Source organism: Nelumbo lutea, chromosome 2 (genome assembly GCF_056320005.1).
Source record: "Nelumbo lutea isolate HS-2025 chromosome 2, American lotus-T2T, whole genome shotgun sequence".
In the NCBI taxonomy this organism is placed as follows: Eukaryota; Viridiplantae; Streptophyta; class Magnoliopsida; order Proteales; family Nelumbonaceae; genus Nelumbo; species Nelumbo lutea.
In genome coordinates this window covers 30,101,225-30,125,264 of record NC_142685.1, presented here as the reverse complement: position 1 = coordinate 30,125,264, position 24,040 = coordinate 30,101,225, and the positions used below count along the sequence as shown (strand labels likewise).

Below are 24,040 nucleotides of genomic sequence, written 5' to 3'. Positions count from 1 at the left end.
CCTCTAGCTAGCATAGTTCTCGTTGTTGAGCAGACAAGAAACGAGAACAGTTCTAGGGTTGTCAGACGTATTCAAGTAATACGACAATGTTGGATCTGTGAATTCTAAATCCTTGCCACTGTTTTCGATGTTCATCGCCATTTTAAAAAGGGAGGGAAACATGGACGAAACAAAGGAGAGGAGCGAAGTTTAAGTGAAGACAAAAAAGGAAATAGAGGAGATTTGGAGAGAAGAGGCAAAACAGAGGAGATTCAGTGAGGGCAAAGCACATGTATTGCTCTGATACAATACCAGAATTTTGTATCAGATCAAGAAAATAAAAAATAACCTTGTATTAAACAGTATAAGGTATTTATAGATCCAAGGTGAGAAGCTGGCCAAATGCCAACTAAAACTAGGGCTATTCATAAGAAGATCAAAACTAACCAACCCGGTCCGACCCAACCCAAGTCGGTCAGGTTTTCTTCAGTACCGATCGGTTTCGAGTTATAAAAAATCATAAATCGATGATTCGGTTCGGTTTCAGTTTTCATGTGTGAAAACCGAAGCCGACCCACCCGAACCGACTTAGTAGTTAATTCTTAGTTAGTAGTTACAACCTACTTAGTTCTTCACTACCGAGTTCATCAGGAGGTATGTTGTAAACATTAAAGATGACCCAAGACCCACCATCAGTGAATAATAAAAGAGTACATGAATAAATGTTTGCCTTAAATTTCAGTATTTCACCACTACTTATCTATAGTAGCAAAGAGCATCTTCTTAGCTTTTGTTGGATCCGGCCGACTTTGATAGTTTGATCCATCCAATATATAGTTTCCTAAAGATTGAAATCTTACTCCAGCAAATAGTACTCTCAAACTCTGCTCCCTCCACAAAATCTGGATCCATGGATAGGCCACAAAACATTAAGGAAATGTCGGTTTCCTTTGGGAATGTAGAGCCAGAAATGAATAGCAACTAACTCACCACTACGTAGAACCGAAACCAACCCAAACCGACTCAAACCGATCAAGTCAATTTTGCTTAACACAGGGTCAATTTCGGTTTCAATTTCAGGTAACCCGACCAGGTTGGGTCGGTTGGAAAAACATCAATAAATCAACCCAACCCGACCCATGAACAACCCTAACTAAAATCAATTTGTAGTAACAAATTGTCCACGTGGAGTAACAGACCATACAAGTGGAGAAACCTCTTAAGTGAATATTACAAAGGATATATTTGTATCATTATTGCTTCTCTATGATATTTTTTGGCGGTTTAATAGCTGAAACAGGCGAAAAGTCAAATTGCTAGAGAATGGAATCTAAGTATATGTTTGGTTCTATTGGTGTTTATTGAAAAAATGCCACCACACCAGCACCACATAGGCATTAGTGTTTATTGCATATGAAGCAAAATGAATTAACTATTTTGGTTTCACTGTTTATCAAATAAATGGTAAAAACTGAAATGCTTTGATTTTTGTGCATAGGGCATTTGGGGAAATGCCAAATTCTTGTCTCCCCCAATGCCCAATGTTTCTTGAAACCAAATGCAGATGTGTCACACTTTAATGGGTATTAATCTGAGATGGAGAATAAAAAACGTTTGAAGTGAAACTCAACCAAACAACAAACATAGGAAACGTTTAAAGTGAAAAAACACAAATAGACGTCCACCCATAAGCATAAACAGAACCAAACACCCTCTAAATCATGTTGGATGAAGTAGCTCTCAAAATGTGATGCAATAACACATTTCATTTATCAACCTAAAACGTTTCAGGTAGAAACAACAATTGTACCAAAAACAACCAAAATTTACAGGGCTGATGATTTGACAGTAAAGATGCTACAGTATTCTTTGGCTTTTATCTCTTGGTAAAGATAAAGATGCTACAAGACATGAATACTGCTAAAATAAAAATGCAGATGTTATTACTGCAATTTCTTTAAGGGGCACTCAAAACTTTTAAGAGCAAAGATACACTATTAACATGTGTATATGTACAATTTGTCTTCAAAGAAAAGAGACTTGTGAGTTTGAAGCAGATCCCTCAGTGACCCCCTCACAAACGTCTCCTCGGCAGAGAGGACACACACTGAAACAGCAGCACAGGAAATAGACGGAAGGCACCATTAGAAAAATTTAAAGACAGGGGGGAAAGGTGGTGATGGTGATGACAGTACACAGTACCTGTGAATTTCTTTGAGCCATTTATCTATGCATTGCATATGATATTCATGATGGCAGGGTAGAACTCTTATTTTATCCCCTTCCTCGTATTCAGCCAGACAAATGTAGCACCTGCATCGCATTTATTTTTTAACAGAATACAATAAGTCACGATGCTAAGTGAGAATTACAGAACATAGAATCAAAAAGAATGACAACCATATAGTTGTTTTTGTTTAACATAGCAATAAGCTAAGTTACCCTTATTTAGATGATGGTTAAGGTAAAAAATTATTACTTATTAGGTGGAGTTCATTAATTACTTTGCAGAAATACCATCAGCTTGCTAAAAATGGGTCTCCCTAAAATTTGTAACATCTTATGGTTCCTTTCTCAATCACAACATCTAAAAATATACTGCACCTTCGAGTAATATAGCCTTCTATTGCTGCAAGAAGACTTCCCTTTAGAAGCACATTAATTACTCTAATGTGCAACATGCAAAAACTGATTTTCCTAAAATGCCCCAACTTGGAATCATCTCCAAGCATGCTTTCCATGCACCCATCAGTCGATATGATATTGTGAACAATCAATTCCAGCCCAGATTTGCACCTAAATTAACACTGTGAGAAGTGCATTTGCCTCACATGCTTCCCACCAAAAACTACCATCCATATTGGATTCCAGCCTGCCTCAGCCTGATATTGTAGTTTCTCTTTTATGAGGAACCATGGTCTCATAATGCTTCAAAATTAATAAATCCACAAACTTACTGTTCCACATCGGCTCCATTTTCAGCTGTGTTAGCCTTTTTGTGACTCTTAAGAGGAAAGGAGTTGACAACAGACTCGGGGGCTGGGACCGAAACCATTGATAGTGAAAGTGGAACAGGCTGGCGATGAATTTCATCCAAGACCTGTGTATCATAGAAAGAGACAAAGAAACTAATAATAGTGAGAACCCAGACTGATGGAAAAGGAATATAATTATATCATTTGATGGTAGTCAACAAAAACATCATAAACCTAATTTTAAGTTTCTCCAATATAAGTAGGCATCCAAAAGTCATCCTCAATACAATTAACCCAATTTAATGATACCATGTGGTAGGTTAGCACAGTGCAGTTCTGCACAAGCCAGATCTCGGTTTGCAAACTGAAGGGGTGTTCAGAGATGGTGTTTGGTAAAAGAAATCGATTCCTCAAAATTGCTTCCTCAGGAATCACCAATTTTGAGGCATTTGGGGAATCATCAATTACCCTAGAAAAAACATGTTTGGTAGAAATAGTGCTGACATAGCAATCTCTCCAAAAATTTAGTGTGGGTGTTCGCATATTATTGGCACGAACACGTCACAACCAATGTAATTTCGAGAATCTAGCCCCCCCACCCCCCAACCCCACAAAAAAAATTCCAGGAAGCCTTTGTCTTCAACTTCAAGACTTGCCCCTAAACATGAAAATCAAGAGAGATTGGTTCCTCATCTGATTCTTGAGAAACCACCTTACCAAATGCGATTTCTCAGTAATTTGCTAAATCAGCTTAAGTGGCAAGATGAGAAATCAGAATTGGTGAATCAATTCCTCTTACCAAATACCACCTGATATTGCTCCTCAGTAATTTGCTAAATCAGCTTAAGTGGCAAGACTAGAAATTAGAATTGGTGAATCAATTCATGTAAGTGAAGCAAAAATTGGAGAAAGGCTTACAACAGGGATCAATCAACACTTCATAAGACCTACTCTAGAAGGCCTTACAACAGGTCCTGATATAGCATGATATGGTACTTTGTAATTTGGGCTGAACTGGTAATTTAATTTTTGTCTCCCAGCCATTGGGTTCGATGTGCCAATAGTAGTTGGTTTACATTTAAATTTCCCCCCGTCATTGCATGAGATGTTTAGGAGTTGTTGAATTTTCTAAGAGTAATATAGTGACAATACTCAATACTGTAATCTTTTGCTTCTTAATTCTACTAGAATTTTTATTGGTCTACAGTCCATAAATATGTATGGAATGTTTTCGACATCAATGAATTGAGTTTATATAGATTCTTACAACTTTATGCTAAAAGTGGTAGTGGTTCCTACACCCTAGAGTGATTCTAGGTCTCCATTGAGTGATTTGGGGTTCTCTCTACTTCTTTGCATCTTCCTTGATTCTACATGCAGCCTATATAGCCATCAATATCCCACAAGCTAATCAGTCAACAAGTTCATTCAGCACCCCTAACCCCTAAGGACTGAAATTGATCCAAGTATGTTCTTTTTTTTTTAATTTAAATAAAACACCAAAGTTTTCCTATTTCAAACTTCTTTTTGTAGTAAAATGAAATTTTCATTAGAAGAAAAAAGAAATTACAAGAAAGGTGACCAGAAGTAACCCAAGGGAAGAAATAATAAACCCAACACCAAACCCTCAACATGCCAACCAAAATGCAAAACAACCTCACCGAACTAAAATGCAGAGTGCAAACTGAACCATTCCATAAAACATTGACCCCCTACTAATTCTATTGTAAAATCAACCCTAAGGCATAATATACAACCTCTCAAAACCAGAACCAAAAACCAACCCCCAACAGGCAACAATCAACAAAATCCCAACAACATCTAAACTCTAGACTTGAACTTAAAACCAACTAAAGAGACCACTCGAATGCTAAACCATCCCCAATTGCTCTCATAAGCCTTTATAGATCATCACCCTTTTTATCCTACCAAATTTCATCCCAGAACTCTGGTAGCATATCTAAGGATGATTAAGGATCTGATTGGGGATGTGTTGGACCCCAAATATCATATAATTTTTTATTATAACTTCACTAGACAAAAATAAAGAATATTCCTAAGCCATGGTGCAATCAACACATGCAACATGCTGCAAAGGAAAAGACCTGGTTGGTGACTCTCTCCAAACAGGTGTATCTTGTGCAATTTAGACGGTTGATCTGCCTTTCATCTTTTCATTTCTTGCCCCTTTGCAGGTCATATTTGGTTTTGCACTTTTTGGTTGCAGGTGGACTACTCCGAAAAGTTTGGATAGGCTTTTTGATCCATCTACCTTTAGGTGGCCAAGAAAAAGGGAGAGGATTATGTGGAGATGCACAAGGGCTGCCGTATTATGGACAATTTGGGGAAGAAAGAAACCTCAGAATATTCAAAGAGAAGGAAAGAAGTGTAGAGTTTGTGCTTGACTGTGTGCTGGTGAAAGTAGTGCATTGGGTAAAAACAGTGAATTTGTTCTCTGAATTTACTGTTGATGATTTACTCAGAAAGTGGAGGGTGATTGCAGGCTCCTCCTCCTCCAAGAGAAAACTTCTGCAACAGTGGGATCCACCAACACATGATTTCCTTAAGCTGAATGTTGACAGGAGCAGCGTTGGTAATTCAGGCCTTTCTGAAATAGGAGTGTTAAGAAATGTTAAGGGAGAAACCTTGGGGTTGTTCTCGGGATCAATTGGGTAACGGAATTACATAAGAGCTGAGTTGGAAGCAGTTTGTATGGCTTACAAAAAGCATTGGAGTTAGGCATTAAGAAATTGATAATCGAAAGGAAGTCTAAAGTGACCCTAAGCTGGTTGAGAGGAGAGGAAAAGAGTCCTTAGTGGTTCAGAAAGGAGATAAAGAAATTCAGAAATCTGTCAAAAGATATGCAAATATCAATCCAGTGGGTTCCAAGGTTGGCAAGCAATTTGGCAGATCAATTAGCAAAACAAAGGGTTAGAAGAGAACAGACTTTTTGGGCATGGTTGTAATTCTAAATAGCAAACTCTGGGTTTGTCTTTCTGTTTTCTCCTGTTATTGTTACAAGGGTAGCCAAGGCTGCTCTCCATTGTTAATTTCTTCTATATCAATAAAGCTTTCTCTGTTTTTACTGATAAAAAAAAAAAGAATATTCCCACAATATCATATAAGTGGGCTAGTATGATTTGAACTTGCATACTCTTATTTTACTCGGTAGAGATCACTATTTGCTGATTCGGTCAAGCTTCTTGTGAAAGAAAGAGGAAGATGAAGATTTCAGCAGTAGAGAGGGAAAGAGAAGAAAAGAGTAGGGGGTCAACTAGGATTATGAGGAACTTAACCTTAGCTGCCAGCCCCTCATTATATTTATATTTAACTTAAAGATGAGATATTACAAGGATGCCCTTAGTAGGGCGGTTACTAAAACTGAATAGTCACAACTTTAAAAAAATAAAAAACTAATGGGCCAAAGGCCCAACAACTTCCTAATTAAATAAAACAAACTAAAGACAAACCAGGCCACTCAACAAAACAAACCGGGCCACTCAACACTCCCCCTCAAGTTGGGAGTAAATGTCACACATTCCCAACTTGCGTAGATCATGCTCCAGCTTGTTCTTTGCAACACCCTTTGTGAGAACATCAGCGAGCTGCAGATCAGAAGCAATGTATGGAAGACAGACTTCTCCATAAGTTATCATTTCTCTGATAAAATGTCTATCCACTTCAATGTGCTTAGTTCGGTCATGCTGGACTGGGTTATGGGCAATGTTAATTGTTGCCTGGTTATCAAAATATAGCATCATGAGTTCTTCTGCCTGTACACCAATTTCTTCTAACAGAAAACGAATCCAGAGAAGTTTTGAAACTCCATGTGCCATGGCCCTGTATTCGGCTTCAACACTTGATCTTGCCACCACTGTATGTTTCTTAGTCTTCCATTAGACTAGGTTACCCCCAACTAGGGTGCACACTCCTGAAGTTGATCTCCTGACATCAAGGCATCCTGCCCAATCGGCATTTGTATAAGCCTCTAGTTTCAGTTGTCCATGATCATAAACAATATGCCTCTGTCTAGATGTCCCTTCAGATAAGCAAGGATCCTGTCAACTGCCTCCCAATGCTAGACTCGTGGGGCATGCATGTATTGACTTACTACACTCATTGCATAGGAGATGTCTGGTCTTGTCATACACAAGTATAATAGCCGACCCACAAGTCTCTAATATCTCCCAATGTCCTTTACTGGTTCACCTTCTGTTGCACTGATTCTATGGTTTTGATCAATAGGGGTGCTAATTGCCTTTGTTCCAAACTTCCCTGTCTCTTGAAGAAGGTCCAAGACATACTTTCTTTGAGAGATAAAAATTCCATGTTTCAATCTTGCAACTTCAATGCCTAAGAAGTATCTCAGTTCTCCAAGATCCTTAATTTCAAATTCCTTATGCAGGTTCCTCTTCAGTCTATCAATCTCACTCAGATCATTCCCAGTGACAACAATATCATCCACATAAACAATTAGGACTGACACCAAAGATCCCATGTGCTTCACAAACAAAGTGTGATCGGATTGAGTTTGAGTGTAGCCAAAATCAATCAAGGCCTTTCTGAATCTGTCAAACCATGCTCTAGGAGATTCTTTCAAGCCATATAGTGACTTCTTAAGCTTGCATACCTTTCCCTTTTCAGTATCATTGTAGAAACCAACAGGAAGATCCATATACACTTCTTGCAGATCCCCATTTAGGAAAGCATTCTTCACATCCAGTTGAAACAAGGGCCAAGAGTATGAGGCAACAAGGGAAAGGAGTATCCGAACGGAGGTCATCTTTGCAACTAGCGCAAAAGTCTCTAAATAATCAATGCCATAGGTCTGTGTGTATCCTTTTGCAACAATTCTTGCCTTGTACCTCTCTATACTTCCATCTGCCTTATATTTTACTATGTAAACTCATATGCATCCAACTGTCTCCTTGCCTTTTGGTAGGTCCACAATGTCCCATGTCTAATTCTTAATCAAATTTCCATCTCTTCCTGCATAATTGTCTTCCACTCTGGTTTGAAGAGAGCCTCACTAACACCCTTGGTTATAGACACTGAATCAAGAGAAGAGAGAAAAACACTATAGACACTGAATCAAGAGAAGAGAGAAAAGCACAGTAGGAAGGAGAAAGACCATTGTAGGATAAGTACTATGAAATACAATGAGCAGTACACTTTCTCTTCCCTTTTCTAAGAGCAATAGGGAGATCAAGGTTATCTATAACAGAGTTAGTAGGATCAATGGGAACTGAAATAGTAACGGGTTCAAGAGGAATACTTGAATCCATATCAGCCGAATCTAGAGTCTCCAAGGGATCAACAGGAAGTGGTGTGAGTTCTGTTGTAGTGGAATCAACCGCCTTGTGAAGTCTCTGTCGTGAGTAATGCTGAGAAACAGAGCGCAAAGGAGGTGGCACCGGGTGGTGGTCAAGCACAGGAGGTGACACAGGGACTAGAACTGGAGAGGGATAGACTACTGACTTACTTCCCCAAAACACTCCTCCTAAGAAGGATTATGTGGAAAGAAGTACGTGGATTCAAAAAGGGTGACATCCATGGTAACATATCGGTTCCCGGAGACTAGATCATAGCAGCAGCACTCTTTCTGATTATCTGCATATCCAAGGAAGACACACTTCTTTGCCTTGGGATCAAGCTTCGAGTGGTGAGGACCAAGGATGTGTGCAAAGCAAACACACCCAAACACCCTGAGAGGAACATGAAACATCTCCCCCTGAGGAAAAAGAAGGCTGAATGGAGTGTTGAATCCAAGTATACGAGAAGGCACCCTATTAATCAGATATACTACTGTGAGAACTACATCACCCAAAAACCAAATCGAAATTGTAGATGTGATCATTATGCTTCTTGCGGTCTCAACAATGTGTTTGTTCTTCCTTTCTGCAACACCATTCTGTTGTGGATTGTATGAGCAGCTGCTCTGATGGACAATACCATATTCTAACAAATACGAAGCAAGATGTCTTTCAAAATATTCCCTAGCATTGTCAGATCTGAACACCTTTATTCTTGTTCCAAACTATGTTAGTACCATCTGATGAAATTGCCTCACCAAAGATGATACTTCATCACGGGATTTCATCAGGTAAATCCAAGAGTATCGAGAGAAATCATCCACAAATAGGAGAAAATAGCGATAGCCTCCCATAGAAGGAACATGGTAAGGACCCCACATATCCGAATGAATAACATCAAAAGAAGAAGAGCATCTTTTATTACTAGGTTTAAAAGAATGTCTACAATGCTTTCCAAGTTGACAACCTTCACACTCCAGACTTGACAGACTAACAGACTCAAAAAGTTTTGGAAACAAAGAACTCAAAGAAGAAAAAGACAAATGGCCCAAACGATTATGCCGAAGCATAATCTGACTCACAGATCCTGACTCGCTGTCCCTGCTAACATGATGACTCTGGTGAGGGGGAACATCCAGGAGGTAAATTCCATTCACTTCACGACCACTCCCAATTGTCCTCTTTGAATCCAGATCCTGCAAAATACAACGTTCAGGAGAAAAAATTACTGACCAGTTCAAATTCTTAGTCAAACTACTAACAGATAACAATTAGTGTTCAATCTAGGAACATAAAGGACAAAGGGTAAACAAATAGAATCATTAATCTTGACAGATCCCTTCCCAGCAATAGGAACATGGGATCATTAGCTGTGGAGACCTTATCTCCGCCAGAACAGAGCTGGTAAGAGGAAAAAAATAGTGGAGCTATGGGTCATGTGCTCTGAGGCTCCAAAATCTATAATTCAAGAAGGTCCCTCCTTACCTGAAGTGGAAACATAATTTGCAGTGACGTGTGAAATACCTATGTGAGCAAAGGAGGTAGAGTGAGCTCCACCAGTGCCACCTGTACCTTGTTGTCCACTTGCGGCTGAACTGGAACTAGTTGTATCCCGTTGGTTCAAAAGTAGCCCATACCTCTCAAGTATGATCTTAACATCCTAGATGATGGTAGCTTTCTAGTTTGCCAGGATAAAAGTCAAATCACTTGCAGAACAAGAAAAATAGACTAGAGAAAAGATCACCTCAGGTTCTGAATTCCATCTGTGTTGATAAATTCCATGGCTTCTGCCCAGGTATCCCAAATCACCTCCAAGCCCATCCTCAAAGAGATCACCACTAAAGTCAAGTAGCCATCTGTTGGGAGATCCCAGATCGTCAGCATCTTCGGTTGAGAAAACTATGGTTGGGGAATCAATATGCCTTCTAGAACTTTGTCTGGAAAATGCATCCCAAAACAGTCTCCTATTGTTTCTTCTTGCATCACGGTTATTTATATCCCCGGAACTACTAGATAAGAAGTTGGAAGAAATACTCACCATATCAACATGAAGAACACTTCCAGTTCTTTGTTGGTGCCTACCTGGCAGTGGGAATCCCAGACCTAGCAGTGCTGCCTCATGAGGACTATCGTCTCCTAGTGATTGCAAGGCAACTGGTGAATCAGAAACAACATGAACAGAATCTGCATCAGAATCATGGACACCCAGAACTTCGCCTGTAGAATTTCCAACAGATGGTGTAACATCTGCAGATGAATCTCCAAATTCCTGATGAGCGGTACTACTTGAACATGTCCTCTCCGTGCATATACAAGATTCAATCTCATCTTTAGAATCATCAACCTCCACAATCGCATCTAAACTATTCCCTACATTTACAGAGACTAAATCCACAGATTGCTGCCCTTTAAATGAGGTGCTAGCCACATCTATGGGATTACTATCAGCTTTAACCTGACAAGGAACCAACTCCTTGCTCTTGGTAAAGTTTTTAACATTATTACTAGCTCCAATGCTTCTTGAAGCATGTTCCATACAGAAGTTCTTACTGGGACCATTACTGCTTTCAGATGACATTCCACATGTCCCATCTTCAGTCTTGGAGCTGGAACACTCAGTTACTGCATCAATGATTGAAGAAGATTTCATTCTTGAGCATTGAAGTTCACCGCTAGAAACAGGACCATGACTCCTTGAGAATTAGTGAGTAATTCGGCTGGATAATCTCCGATCTGCAGATAAAGAATCAGAAATGTCAATCTCATTTTCCACCGCGTTTGACATCACCAGGCATAGAATGCAATAAATTACAAAAAACAGACATGCATAGAATGAGATATTGTTGGTAGGAAACTAATAATTTATTGAACAAGCAAATAAAAGCACTTCATTGTCAACCTTCATAACAACTGACCATCATGTTGCAACCAACATTGCTTAAAAATGAATCTATCCTGTTCCTATTGAACTTGGAATATTACTTCAGGTCAAATAAAATAAGCACATTTGTCCAACATACTAAAATTCATTGGAAGTATTGTTCACTTTCTCTCCTGAAAGGCCAGAATTACCTTAATTATATTACTCATGATTTTGACCATTGTACCATAAAAAAGGTTCTAATCATAGCACATATTTTTTTACTTTGTATTTCTAATTCAAGCTTTACCGATTAAGAAGACTTTTATAATTCAATTTCAGGCTTTAAGTTTAGTATAATGCCTTAGAATACAATTCTACTCATTTAGCAACTGGAAAGGTGGAAATGACTGATCTCACTGATCATGTAAAGCTAATTCCATTGAGTGTGCCACTTCAATGGAACACCTTTGTTATACCTATGACAAAGTTTTTGAGAAAAGGATAAGTTTCATTGCAAAAGAATAGTATACCAAATCCTTGTGAACCACCTAAGATAAAGTTAAGCATCCAACTATGGCTTAGGCTGTATCACCCAATAAAGAAGTCAAGAGTATAGGAATACTAGGCTCCATAAAGAAGGCAGAGATCAGCTCAAAGCTAGCAATAGCCCAGGCACACAGAGAACAGCTAAGAACATTCGAAAGATTATAAATATACACAAAGATTCTGTATGCATGAAAACGGTATTCATATTTACATAGATTTTACTTCTAACATAAGAGCATATAATTGACGATTCTTAGCTTCGAAGTCAATAGAACAGTGATGAATGACCTATATTCGCGGAACAAAAATTAACCATCAAATGGACTCTGGAGGATAACAGGACCCAATATACAAATCCCCAGAACATTATTAATGAAAATCCCCGTAACTGCACATAATATCCTTCCAGCCAAGTCAAATCCATCCTGAAATTACTCAAAAATGAACGAATTTCACCAAAACTAGGCCTCAATTGAATTTCAGCAAATAAACGAATAATTAAACATACATAAAACATAATCCACAAAGTTTACCCAAACGAGAGGCAATCTCCCTTGTCAACCGGCCTTCCTCCGACCATAAGAATCCATGTTAGGGTTCATATATTAGAGGAAAACAAAATAAAATCAATAGAAGCAGCTGAAACAGCTCCAGAATTCATCATGGAATAGCAAATATTCTCTTTTTCTTTTTTCATTTCAGATTCCTGATAGTATCACCTCAGCCGAAGCAGCAGAAGAGAAGCCACCGCAAATGAATGACGATAGTCTTCTCCTCTCCCCGCAGTTGTCTCGCGGTCGTGAATGGCTGGAGCCCAGCCGACTGCTGCCCGAACCCATCTCACCAAAACCTACAGAGTTACAAAGACAGGGGGAGAGAGAGAGAGAGCTTGTCTTCTTCTTCTTCTATACTTGTATGAGAATTCAATACACAATACTAGCTCAGGCTGAGTATTGGTGAATGATAATGGAGAATAATCACCCACCCTAGACTGAGCCAGAGGTTGCTTTCAAATTCTGATCTCAAAATTAAATAAAATTATCATTTTATGTCGATGATAAATATACGCTCTTTGTACTAAAAAACCAAAGAGCATGTTACGTGATATTCGGTGTCGGGGAGCGTCTTCTGCGCAAGTGCGCTCTCAAAACTCAAAAAGGTCAACAACCTCTCTCATTCGCAGTCACAGGAGCTAGGAGCAGCGGACAGACTGACAGACACCATACATTGCTCTATAGTCTACACACTCCTTTCGGACGTCGGAGATTAGATTGGATACAAACACGGGAAAAGACAAAATTGCAATTGTTACTCGCATCGGCAACAGGGCGGGAAAAGACAAAATTGCTGCGTTTGATTGAAATGCAAACGTAAATATACATTACATGTTTATCCAATTTTTTCAGTTTATGACTACAAATATAGTTCACATTTTAAATCATTTTTACATCATCTTGTTTGTTTTGAAATTGGTGTAAAGTGTGGGTCCATCAGTCCCAACTTTCTTATGTTTCAATACCTTAATTTTGATAAAAAAAAACTATACACAAAATTGTATTAAAAAAATAGGTACAATAATGTATTCTTCTCAATGTACAAAATTGTAAAAAAATATATTTTTCTCTAATAATTATTACTTTGTTACGTATCAAATAAATGCGAATCAGGGTACGTACGTAAATGCCCCGATTCAGCATTTGTATCGCAAACAAACGAGCCTTAAATCACAAACAAACTCATGCCAATGCTAGTAGCAATTGCAACTTGACCTTTTTTTGCATAATCCAAGCCAAACCTTAAGGCTGTGTTTGGTTTGAAAGAAAAAGTAGGGAAAGGAAGGAAAATGCAAAGAAACCTATACAAGGTTTGTGAAAGGATTCCCTACATTTTCCTTCAAATTAAACATAGTCTAAAGGTACAAACCACGGGTTCGGCCCTGGCCCAACAAGAGTTGAAGTCCAAGTTTATCAATGCAGGCCAATTCAAGTTTAATCCGATACAGTTCAGCAAGTTGGGCTCAGGCTTAGGTTACATTGGCTCATACCAGTTTAATCAGACTTGGTTGGATTGGTTGAGTTTTACAACCTAATTTAAGAGTATAATTAATTGAAAATATATACAAATTTTATTTATAAAATGTACGTGTACATACTTTATGTCAGTGTGCATTGAGATGTACTTATCACTGGGAGATGTTATGTGGGATGCCAATGTGAATTCATCTCCAACACTCTTATGAATCCAAATCAACTGCCCACGAGAACTCTACATAATATTATGCAGGGGGGAGATGTTCCCAATTTACAGGGCGTAGTCTATTGTGGATAAGTATGGATAGAATTCTCGTGGTTAAGAGATCGGGAGTCATACTCTTATGTTCTTCTAAGCCCAATGCACTAATTAGCTTGTTCAGTGCCCCTCCTTTCATAAAAGGCCATTTTACTTGGGAAAATGCATTTTTATCTAAATAAACTTATTAATATTATTTTGATTTCAAGGTAAAATATACAATGACATTTTTACCCATAAAAATTAATTATTATGTTTTATCAACTTTCCCCGATAATAAAAGTACCTAATCGTTTGGACTAAAAAGTTAACAAAGGAAAGTTACAAAGGGGCCAAAGTTCCATATTTGTTAGGACTAGTTGATCATTATTACTAGATGAGACACTTACATTGTGTTGAGGAGCCAAAGTAACAAATATTCATCAAAAAAGCATTTATTCATAAATATGACCATAGGATGTGAAACAATATAATAGGGTGGTAGAATGGTGTCAATATTGAAAATTAAGCATTTAATTTAAAAACTTTTAAGTAGCAGTTGTGATATCACACACATACTGCTGAAAGCACTTATTTGACGCTTAATCAGCATATAAGTACCAATCAAACAAGTTTCATGTAAAATGTTTTGACATGAAATGGCATTGTCTCTTCAAATGTCTCAAGTAGAAATGGTAATGTCACTAAATGCAGGCGGACAAATACAAGGGGTGTCAATTGGACGGATTTTGTGTAATCCGATCCAGTTTAATGTGAGTCAATTACAAATGGACCTGGTCTAATTTAGTCCAATGAATGTTTTAGATCATTTTGGATCGGTCTAAAGACTGTTTAATATGTTCAAATTCTTGTTAATTAAGATTTATTTCAACTCAAACTTGGTCTATTGACACTAGGGCTGTTCATGGATCGGGTTGGGTCAGTTTACTATGATCTTTCCAACCGACCCGACCTGGTTGGGTTACCTGACATAGAAACCAAAACCGACCCAATGTTAAGTAAAACCGACCTGGTCAGTTTGAGTCAGATTGGGTTGGTTTCGGTTCTAAGTTCATCCCTGTGATAAAATCTTGCTAATTTTAAAAGCAGCCATAAATCGAACATCATTTCAGCCATCTCCTATGATAAAATTTAAATGAAAAGTTAATCACAAAAGTTGTTCATTAATCACTATTCACTAATCCAGAGTTTCTTGCAACCATTCAAAAACTAGGTGCCCTAATGGGCTTTGGAACTTCATGTTTGAATTAGGAACTAAGTCGGTTCAGTTCGGGTTGATTTCGGTTTTCTTGTGTGAAAATTGAAACCGACCTGAATCATCGGTTTAGGAATTTGCACAACCTGAAACCGACCCATGCTGATGAAAACCTGGCCGATTCGGGTTGGGTCAGTTCGGGTTGGTTGGTTTGATCGAGTTGGGCCTTCTTATGAACAGCTCTAATTGACACCTGTGTTCTTATCTTCTATCAATGGACCAGATATTGGCTCAATCGAATATAAATTCATTATGGACGGACTAAGTCCAATCCAATATGTCATATTAGTCCATCCAATTCATTCAAATTCAATATATATTATTGGTTCATCCAATCCATCCAAATAAATTTTGATTTAAACGGAATCCAACCCAAAACTGATCCATTGACACCCCTAACAAATACCACTCCACCCCTGTCCCTGGTCACTTGAGTTTCGGGTTTCCCCGAAACCCAACCCCAGTCAATAATAACCCCAACTGGGGTGGGGCATGGCCAAGCCCTGGCATGGTGGGTCAGATTGTAATCCCTTCTTTTTACTACTAAAAACTCTATAAACTCCCGGGATTATGTGATGTATTAAATGTTTTTAAAAACCCAAATTACCCTATTGGATATATACAGATCAGGTAACTCCAATTGGCTTTTTGTTTTGTTATTTTTTTTTTCATGAGGTAGAGAATGGGGTAATCCACCTCACCCAGACCTGATGGCCCTGATGGCAGCAATATTTGATTCACTAGTCCTTCAGGTCAGGTCTCTGCAACAACAACCACCAGTTGGTGGGTTTAGTGATGTTATGCCAAAGGTGAATAGACCACATCGCCAATGGATATGATTACGAATTGGATCTAACCAGACGATGTACAATCAAGTTAGAGGATCCATGAATACAAGCAAAGGATAATTGGGACTATTTATGCATTATTAGAATTTTCCTTTTTTTTATTTTTTATATTTAGTCTTTATTCTTTAAATTCTTAAATGCTCAAATTTTTTATTTTATATTTGGAATTTTAAGATTATTTTTTTTTATTTTGATATTTTATATATAATTTTTTTTCTTTTTCTTTTAATTTCAGTTATTTTTTGGGATGACCCAAATTAACCCATGGGACAACCTTAACCCAAACATTTAGGGTTAGGGTTTAGCATTTGACAACCTAACCCTATATTTAACCCAACCCAAAATCAACCAGAAGGGTCTTGACCCAACCCAATTGCCAGGTCTAATTGAGGCAGATTACAGATTGAGAATCTCCCACAATGTGACACTTAAAACTTGCAAATTGAGCAGATTACAGGAGAGTCCCTCACAATGTGACACTAATTGCTTGCAAATTGAGTTGGGAATTCAGGAAGCAAGATCAATGCATCTGCCTACACAGCTTCAGCATTTGGATCAACAAGGCTTTGAATTAGCACTTAGCAGCAACAAAACCTTTAATACCCTGTTGCTTATTTACCTATGTTTTTTTATTTCACATGTAAATAAGGTAATGGCCATTTTAACCATAAAAATCCATTATTAAAAAGGATATTTTTGTCCTATTCAAGTATTGACAACTTTCCCTTAGGTGGAAAAATTATTTACCTACCTAAGAGATTGGTATCACTTACTCAGATAAGTAATACCCAAAAAAATAAACTTTCCCTATTCCTCACATAAATCTGAGAAAAAAAACATAAAATTCTTGATAAATAAAAACCAAAATCATATTGACCAACTTTCCCTCTCTCCAAAAAAATAAAAAAACTGGAAAAAAGATCCTCCATCAGCAGAATTTTTCAATAGACTAGCGTTTATACAACGTAAGCTGCAACTTGCGGTATGAATACACTCCGATATGGTGTTTCCGTAGACACTTGTTACACTTCTAAAGATCTTTTGTACCACTATCTCACGAGGATTCTTCCACTTGCTGAAGAATTGTGGTTAGTGGGGACCAATATTTCATTATGTCATAATTAGCAGATATGATATACCTTATGTCAGTGGACTCTCAAAATCATAAAATATGCATCCCATTAATAAGTATTAATTGGATGCAGATTTAAGCCATCTGATGATCCAAACATAATCCACGTTTTATAAAATATTGTATTTATAATTAATAAATTTAATATTTTATATTTATATTAAAAAATATTTTTTGTCATTTTATTAATGTAAATTAAATTCAAATTCGGACTGTATTGGATTGTTGCTGGATCCAATCGGATTACAACCCTGTTAAGATATACATGGGGCCCATAATGGCTGGCTGTTTTCTCTTTTTCTTTTTTTTTCATTGGTAATCTGTTAATTGTATCTAGGGATGTCAGTGAATAAATGGCAAATTCGGCTTGACTCGATTCTATAGGGTTAGGTTAGAGTTTTGATTATTCAAATCGGGTCAGATTCGGGTTTTGGCTGATTTGCCCACCAGGCAAGGGCGGAGATAGGATTTTTTATTGAGGGGAACCTAAAAAAACATGGATAGGGGGGCCAAAAGATAGGAAACATGAAAGGGGCTAAAATACAAGTGAAACTTAAATAAATTTAAAGGGAATTTTGAAGGCATAGGGGGGGGGGGCCATGGCTCCGCTCCGCCACCCCTGGCTCCACCCCTACCAATAAGTCATGATACCCTACATATATACAATGTATTCTTGTAACTTTTTGACTTTTAACTCTATAACTTTAAAGTTTAAGATTTATTTATATGTTGGTTTTGATTTTTTTTTAATATGAAAAGTGACATCTTAAATTCTATAAAACAATTTCCTAACTTAAATTAATGAATTTTAGGTCTTCAAAACATGTTAGCAAAATATAATTGAAATGCTATGGATCAGTATCAAGTTAAACCCTATAGGGCTGGATTGGGTTTGGAAATCATATATTTTAAGGTGGGTCATATCGGATTGGGTTGAGGCAAACCCATGCCAAAACCGACTTCTTGATATCCTTAACTGTATCTTTCGACACTAGAAATATAATGCATTTTGGATTATAGTTGACTCTTAATGACTTCTAGTTGCATGAATACTCAGATTTAAATTGGACGAGCTGCCCAGATGACAAGAAATGCCAAGGTGGTTATAAGGCTATTGTGTGTTTATGGGTAATAATTACATTGATCTGTTAATGGATTGGGCTGGGCCATGCTTTGCCTCTTTATAAATGGAAAATGACAAGACCCAAGTCTAATCTTATATAAAGACTGAAGCCCGATTTGGACGTATATTTTAAATACATTAATTAGTTATAATAATGGGATTTTTACTGTTCAATTCACCCCATAAATCTTAACTACTGTACAGGTGGGATGAATCCTAACCGTGCATCGATGCCAAATCCATAGGCAGGATGCCATTTATAGGGGGCTACTAATAGAATAGGAGGGACTGTAATTTCAGATTTCTGAGGTGGAGTGCAGTCTACTTATCCCTATAATATATAGAGTATATATATAGGCCAGGTTGAGGTCAGCTTGAGCCAAGCTTATTTGGGAAAGGTAGAGTGCCTGGCCTGAAAATAGTCAGGCCCAGTGTTTAGAACCTGAGCAAGAGCCCATGGGATTAAAACTTTGTCAATGCTTGATATACAACGAGTCAGGCGGAGTTAACCCATTAGGCTACCCGACCCATGAACAAGTCTAGTAATAACCTTTAGGAACAGCAACAACACTGATTCAAGCTAGAGACCATACTTTCATCCCTGACCCCAAATTTAAAACAATGTATGTATGTATGTGCATTTTATATATAGATATAATACATAATATATATTATATATTTAGGCTCGGTTTGGAAACGATGCAAATGGAGTATAAATCCTGGTTCAAGGTAAATTTGCACTCTGGTTCACTTTTGCCCATGTTTGGCAACATTACATTTATGCGTTGGCAAATAACAGACCAATGTATATTTACATTGATAATAAGCTGTAAAAGTACATCAATAAAAATAAGTAAATTTACATTCAAGTAGGTTTTAGATAAAAAAAAAGGCGTATATTTTATTGAAATTCATGTTTGCATCCATTACAGCTAAAAGTCTGTTTGGTAAGAAGGTAAATTTGTCGTTGCAAAACTAATCCAACTTTACAATTTATATGAACGTTTTACACTCTACATATTTGCATTCACACTTACTTGCATCATTTCCAAACGAAGCCTTAATGTAAATGATCCGAGTGGGAATGGGGATGGGATGGAAAATTTTCCATTTGTAATAATGTCGTTTCATGGTCATCAAAAAACCTGGTATGATTTTTCGATCCAGTACTTACTGAAAGTGAATACCGTAGATTTGCTATGGTAACTACTGAAATATGGCATGTCAGTGAAATTTATTTCACAGAAAACCCATTATTTCATGCTCACAATGAGCATATTGAAATCAATTTTGCACGAGACCAAGTACTTTAACTACTCTCTAGAGGGCCAGCCGGTTAGTTTTCCTTGCTTTTCGTCCTTGACCTTGAGTGCCCTCTCACTCTCCGGTCAGCAACTGATATACTATATATTCTATGAAATAACTAAGTAAACGAAACTCATGGTAAATGAAGATAGGACGTTAATTGCGTGAAGATAGGAGGTGGTTACGACTTACGTGAAGATAAGAAGGATAACCGAAGTTAACGATCCTACCCACTCACCACAGTGAAGATATATAGCTTTATCTATTTTCGTATTTGTAAATTTAAATTCATGTATATACACTTGTACTTGTACCTGTAATGCATTGACAAATATACATCTCATCAAGAATATACAAGTATAAACCTTGCTCACTCTGGCGTCAATGGAGTGATAGATAGTTCAAACCTAAGATTATCTCCCTCTCTCTCTGTCTCTCCTCTCGTAATTTTCATTTTTCATTGTAGAAAGTGGTATTGCAGGTTTCAAGTTGAATCTGTTCATCACAACAAAGAAGAGAGCATTCAAACCAATCTCCAAATCCCAGCAAGAACCTCGATAATCTTCTTGACAATGGTATATATATATGTCCTCCAATAACAGTTTTGAACTCTTGGAAAGAGGAAGATAACCATTTATACAGGGGAAGGTATCAAAGGAAAACATCTTCACGGCTGCCTCGTTGGGAGTTCTCACGAGTCTTCTAGTTTAATTTATTTCAGCTATAGACTTGGTGCGTCTTTTTATCCGTTTGCTTATCCCTAATCTTTTCTTGGGTTCACGTTCTTTATTTCCTCCTCAACCGAAGTTCTTTCCAAATTTTTAATTTTTATCTCACTTCTATGCAATGAAATTTATTTGAATGATGATTTTGGCCTTTATATTGTTAGATCTAAATCTCTTATTTCTACCTTTTGAGATGGAAAAACTAGCAAACTAGAATGAAAGTTTACAAAAACATTACTTTCTTTTTTTATGAATAAAAAATAGATTAATTTTTCAAACAAAGTTTATGTAGATTGGATTCAGAAAGCATGTTATGTCCCTTTCTCGAATTCTACTTTCCTTCTTACTTGCAAAGAAAAATAGTAAGCATTATTTATAGAAATCACTCATCGTGTTTTTTACCCTGCATGAGTTAAAATCTGGCTTTGGTCATAATTAATTCCATTCAATGTTGTGAAGGAAGAATTTGGTTTCAATGGAGGATTTGCCAGAGCACTTAGTTTATGAGATTTTAGGTAGGCTAAAGAAAACCGCAGACCGGAATTCCACTTCTTTAGCATGTAAACGCCTGCACAACATTGACAGAGAGCAGCGGGAATTACTTAGGGTCGGTTGTGGATTACACCCTGGACCTGCATTTGAAGCTTTAATCTCTCTCTGCAACCGATTCCCCAACTTGAGGAAGGTAGAGATTAATTACTCTAGTTGGTGTTCTCAATTCGGAATACAATTGAGTAATCAAGGCCTTCTCATACTTTCTCAACACTGTCCTTCTCTGGTGGACTTGACTCTAAGTCACTGTAAATCCATTAACGATTTTGGTCTCCGCTATTTAAGCTGTTGCACAAAGCTTACAGCTTTGAGATTGGAGTCTACAGAAAGGATCACTGCTAGAGGCCTATTTTTTATCGTTGCGCGGTGCAAGAATCTGATCACCCTCCACCTTACCGAATGCTCGAATGTGACTGGAATTAAGTGGCTCGAGTACCTTGGGATGGTGGGGACACTAGAGGATCTATCAATTAAGTTCTGCAATGCAATTGAGGAGGAAGATCTTGCTAAGCTTGGAGCTGCTTGGGAGAAACTTAAACGGTTGCAGTTTGTGGCTAATCTATATAGCATCTACAGAGCGCAAAGTCCGGATTTACAGAAGAACCTGCAGTGGCTTTCCTGTGAGAATATGGTGGAGCTCAGCTTGACTTATTGCATTGTCCATCCAGAAAGAGGGCTGTCTTGTTTATTGGGGAGGTGCAGGGCATTAGAGAAGCTTGACTTGCAGATATGTCTTGGAGTTGGGGACAGTGACATTGTGAGCTTAGCTCAGAAATCAAATAACCTTCGGTCTATCACCCTCCATCTCCCTCTAAAACCCCCCTACTATATGCCAAACACTGCATTAATGCACTTGACAGATGAGAGTCTGAAAGCATTGGCTCAGAACTGTCCAATGCTGGAATCAGTTGAAATATCATTTACCCGTCAATGGAAATGCCCTTCCTCCTCTTTGTTCAGCTTGAGTGGTATCCTCACTCTAATCCAGACGTACCCACTCCGAGTGTTGATTCTTGACAATGTCTATATGTTCCATGACGATGGAATGAAAGCTCTGTGTTCAGCTCACTTTCTGGAGACCCTGGAGCTTGTGAGATGCCAGGAGATCAGTGATGAGGGGCTGCAATTTGTGGGGCAAATCCCACATTTGAGATTTCTAAAGATTGTCAGGTGTTTACATGTGACAGATAATGGGCTAAAGCCACTTGTGGGATCACACAAGTTAGGAATGTTAACGGTTGAGGAGTGCCCTTGTATTTCTCAGCAGGGTGTTCAAGGGGCTGCAAGGTCTGTTTCATACAAGGGAGATCCAAAGAATACATGGATGTATCTTTTGGGGCCTTGTAGCTTCTCTTTCATTTAAGACATGAATTGTTGGTCTTCTCAGAAGCTTCTTTTCACATTTGTTCCTACTAGTTACAATATACTTTTATCTACATACATTTGAGTTTTAATAGTGAAGAATGCACATCTAATTCTGCAAGTGTATTCTTTGTCAATAGTGATAAATACAATCTGTGTCTGAGGGTACACATACTGTTAGCCCTGTCATCTTCCTTCTTTTATAAACACATATCAGCTAAAGAAATGTTGAGGTTGCTTCTGGTTCATGGAAATGGACTTGGGTATCAATTCCATTCCCTCTTAGATTACCTGAAATACAGAAAGTGAAAAAAGCATTCCCACATTTTATTTTCTCTCCGTTGTGAATTGTACTCAAAATGGAGATTCTGGAGAATCATATAATTGATAATTATACTCCAGCCTTTTGCCTCCAATTCCAAAGGCAACAGCAACAGATTGTTAAGCTTTCTTTGCGTCAGTGAATTGTCAAATGATCAGTTAACCTTTTCTTTTTGAGTTGCAAATTTCAGTGGAGATTACAATATCCTATTGTGACAAAAGAGGGTTGTCAATTATGGAAGTACTTGCCATAAAACCACTGGGAGACCTCAAAATTCACATACTTAGGACACTAAAATAACAGACTCGATCAAGTCTTGATAAGTGGTTATCAAAGTACTTGTGAATCGAAATTTTGCCTCTTTAATATACTCAGTAGACTCCATGGCCTCACCCTTGAGCCCTATAAAAGTTGAGACTGGATCTGCTTCTAACATTGGCTACTTGCGCTAATGGATGGACATATATGTGCTAAGGACTAGTGGCATACAGTGGTTATTGTTAATGGTCAACATTGTTACAGCCAAAGTAATAGTAGATCCCAACTCTATAAAGTTAGGCTTGAGATATATTCAGAATAGCATGAGCTTCTGTTCCTTGCACACCTATTCAATCCTAATTTTAAGTTTTCAAATACAATGAAAAATATCTCAGCAATCTCTTGGTTGAAGAATTTGACGATGATGAAACTCTTGGTTATGATGCTTACGTGAAATGCTACAGAAAAGAAGAAAAGAATAGTAAATATAGGAGTTAGAGGACTCATTATTGATTCAGGTGTGCATGAAACGCTGCTCTTAATCATAATTTTGCCTCATCTGGATCGTCTGATGTAGTATAGGAAAAGTGACATTTTGCTCCAAGATTCAACGACCTTGAAAGTACTCAATAGCCATTAACAAATTGCCTGTCAACCTCAATGTTTTATTTTGAAAGAAAAGTTACAACTATTTGAAATTTAAAATGGAGAGGTTATAAAAGGGTGGGGATTAAAGTTTTTAAAACCGGACCGGACGTGAAACCGTTCTAGCGACTGGTTCTCAAGTTGAATGGTCTGATCATTTGGTTCAAATGGACGACCCGTTCTAGCAAAAAAATAAATAAAATAAAAATGACCAAAAACTGTTGTTTGGGTCAACAATTCGATCGGTTGAATCTGACCATTTCCCGATTTTTCCAATCTGATCCGGTTTTGAAAACCATGGTAGGTGGATACCCACACCTTGACTTACATATTAAAATGGAGAGGTTATAAAAGGATATATGTGGGTGTCAAGGTTTTTAAAACTGCATCGGACAAGGAACCGTTCTAGGGACCGGTTCTTGTCTTGAATGCTGGTTCGAAAGGATGAACCGTTCTAACAAAAAAATAAATAAAATAAAAAATGACCAAAAACTGTTGTTTGGGTCAACAATTCGACTGCTCAAGTATGATCGGTTCCCGATTTTTCCA

General features: G+C 37.7%; 1 protein-coding gene and 1 pseudogene across 9 annotated transcripts; one reads left to right on the top strand and one right to left on the bottom strand.

Moving 5' to 3' along the window:
* Nucleotides 1-1,727: 1,727 nt before the first annotated feature.
* Nucleotides 1,728-12,936, bottom strand: LOC148869556 (uncharacterized). 9 transcript variants are annotated; one of them, XM_088967345.1, is made up of 6 exons: nucleotides 12,395-12,936; nucleotides 10,011-10,999; nucleotides 9,349-9,462; nucleotides 2,937-3,079; nucleotides 2,182-2,292; nucleotides 1,728-2,086 (listed from the first exon to the last, which is right to left on the bottom strand). In XM_088967345.1, exons 2-6 carry the CDS (start codon nucleotides 10,914-10,916, stop codon nucleotides 2,005-2,007), a joined length of 1,356 nt encoding a protein of 451 aa, XP_088823471.1. In that variant the 5' UTR covers nucleotides 10,917-10,999; nucleotides 12,395-12,936; the 3' UTR covers nucleotides 1,728-2,004. The 9 variants fall into 9 exon arrangements, with proteins under 9 accessions (XP_088823471.1, XP_088823470.1, XP_088823474.1 ...); XM_088967344.1 differs by having other exon boundaries at nucleotides 12,209-12,693; XM_088967348.1 differs by lacking the exon at nucleotides 9,349-9,462 and adding an exon at nucleotides 12,184-12,241 and having other exon boundaries at nucleotides 12,395-12,607.
* Nucleotides 12,937-20,817: 7,881 nt separating this feature from the next.
* LOC148869555 (F-box/LRR-repeat protein 14 pseudogene) lies at nucleotides 20,818-22,325 on the top strand (annotated as a pseudogene).
* The last annotated feature ends 1,715 nt before the right edge of the window (nucleotides 22,326-24,040 follow it).

Excerpts from the sequence above, each read along its gene's own strand:
- LOC148869556 (XM_088967340.1), bottom strand. The coding sequence starts at position 10,916 with ATGAAATCTTCTTCAATCATTGATGCAGTAACTGAGTGTTCCAGCTCC. Across the intron at positions 9,463-10,010 it reads GATGGAATTCAGAACCTGAG|GATCTGGATTCAAAGAGGAC; the intron begins GTGATCTTTTCT and ends TGTATTTTGCAG.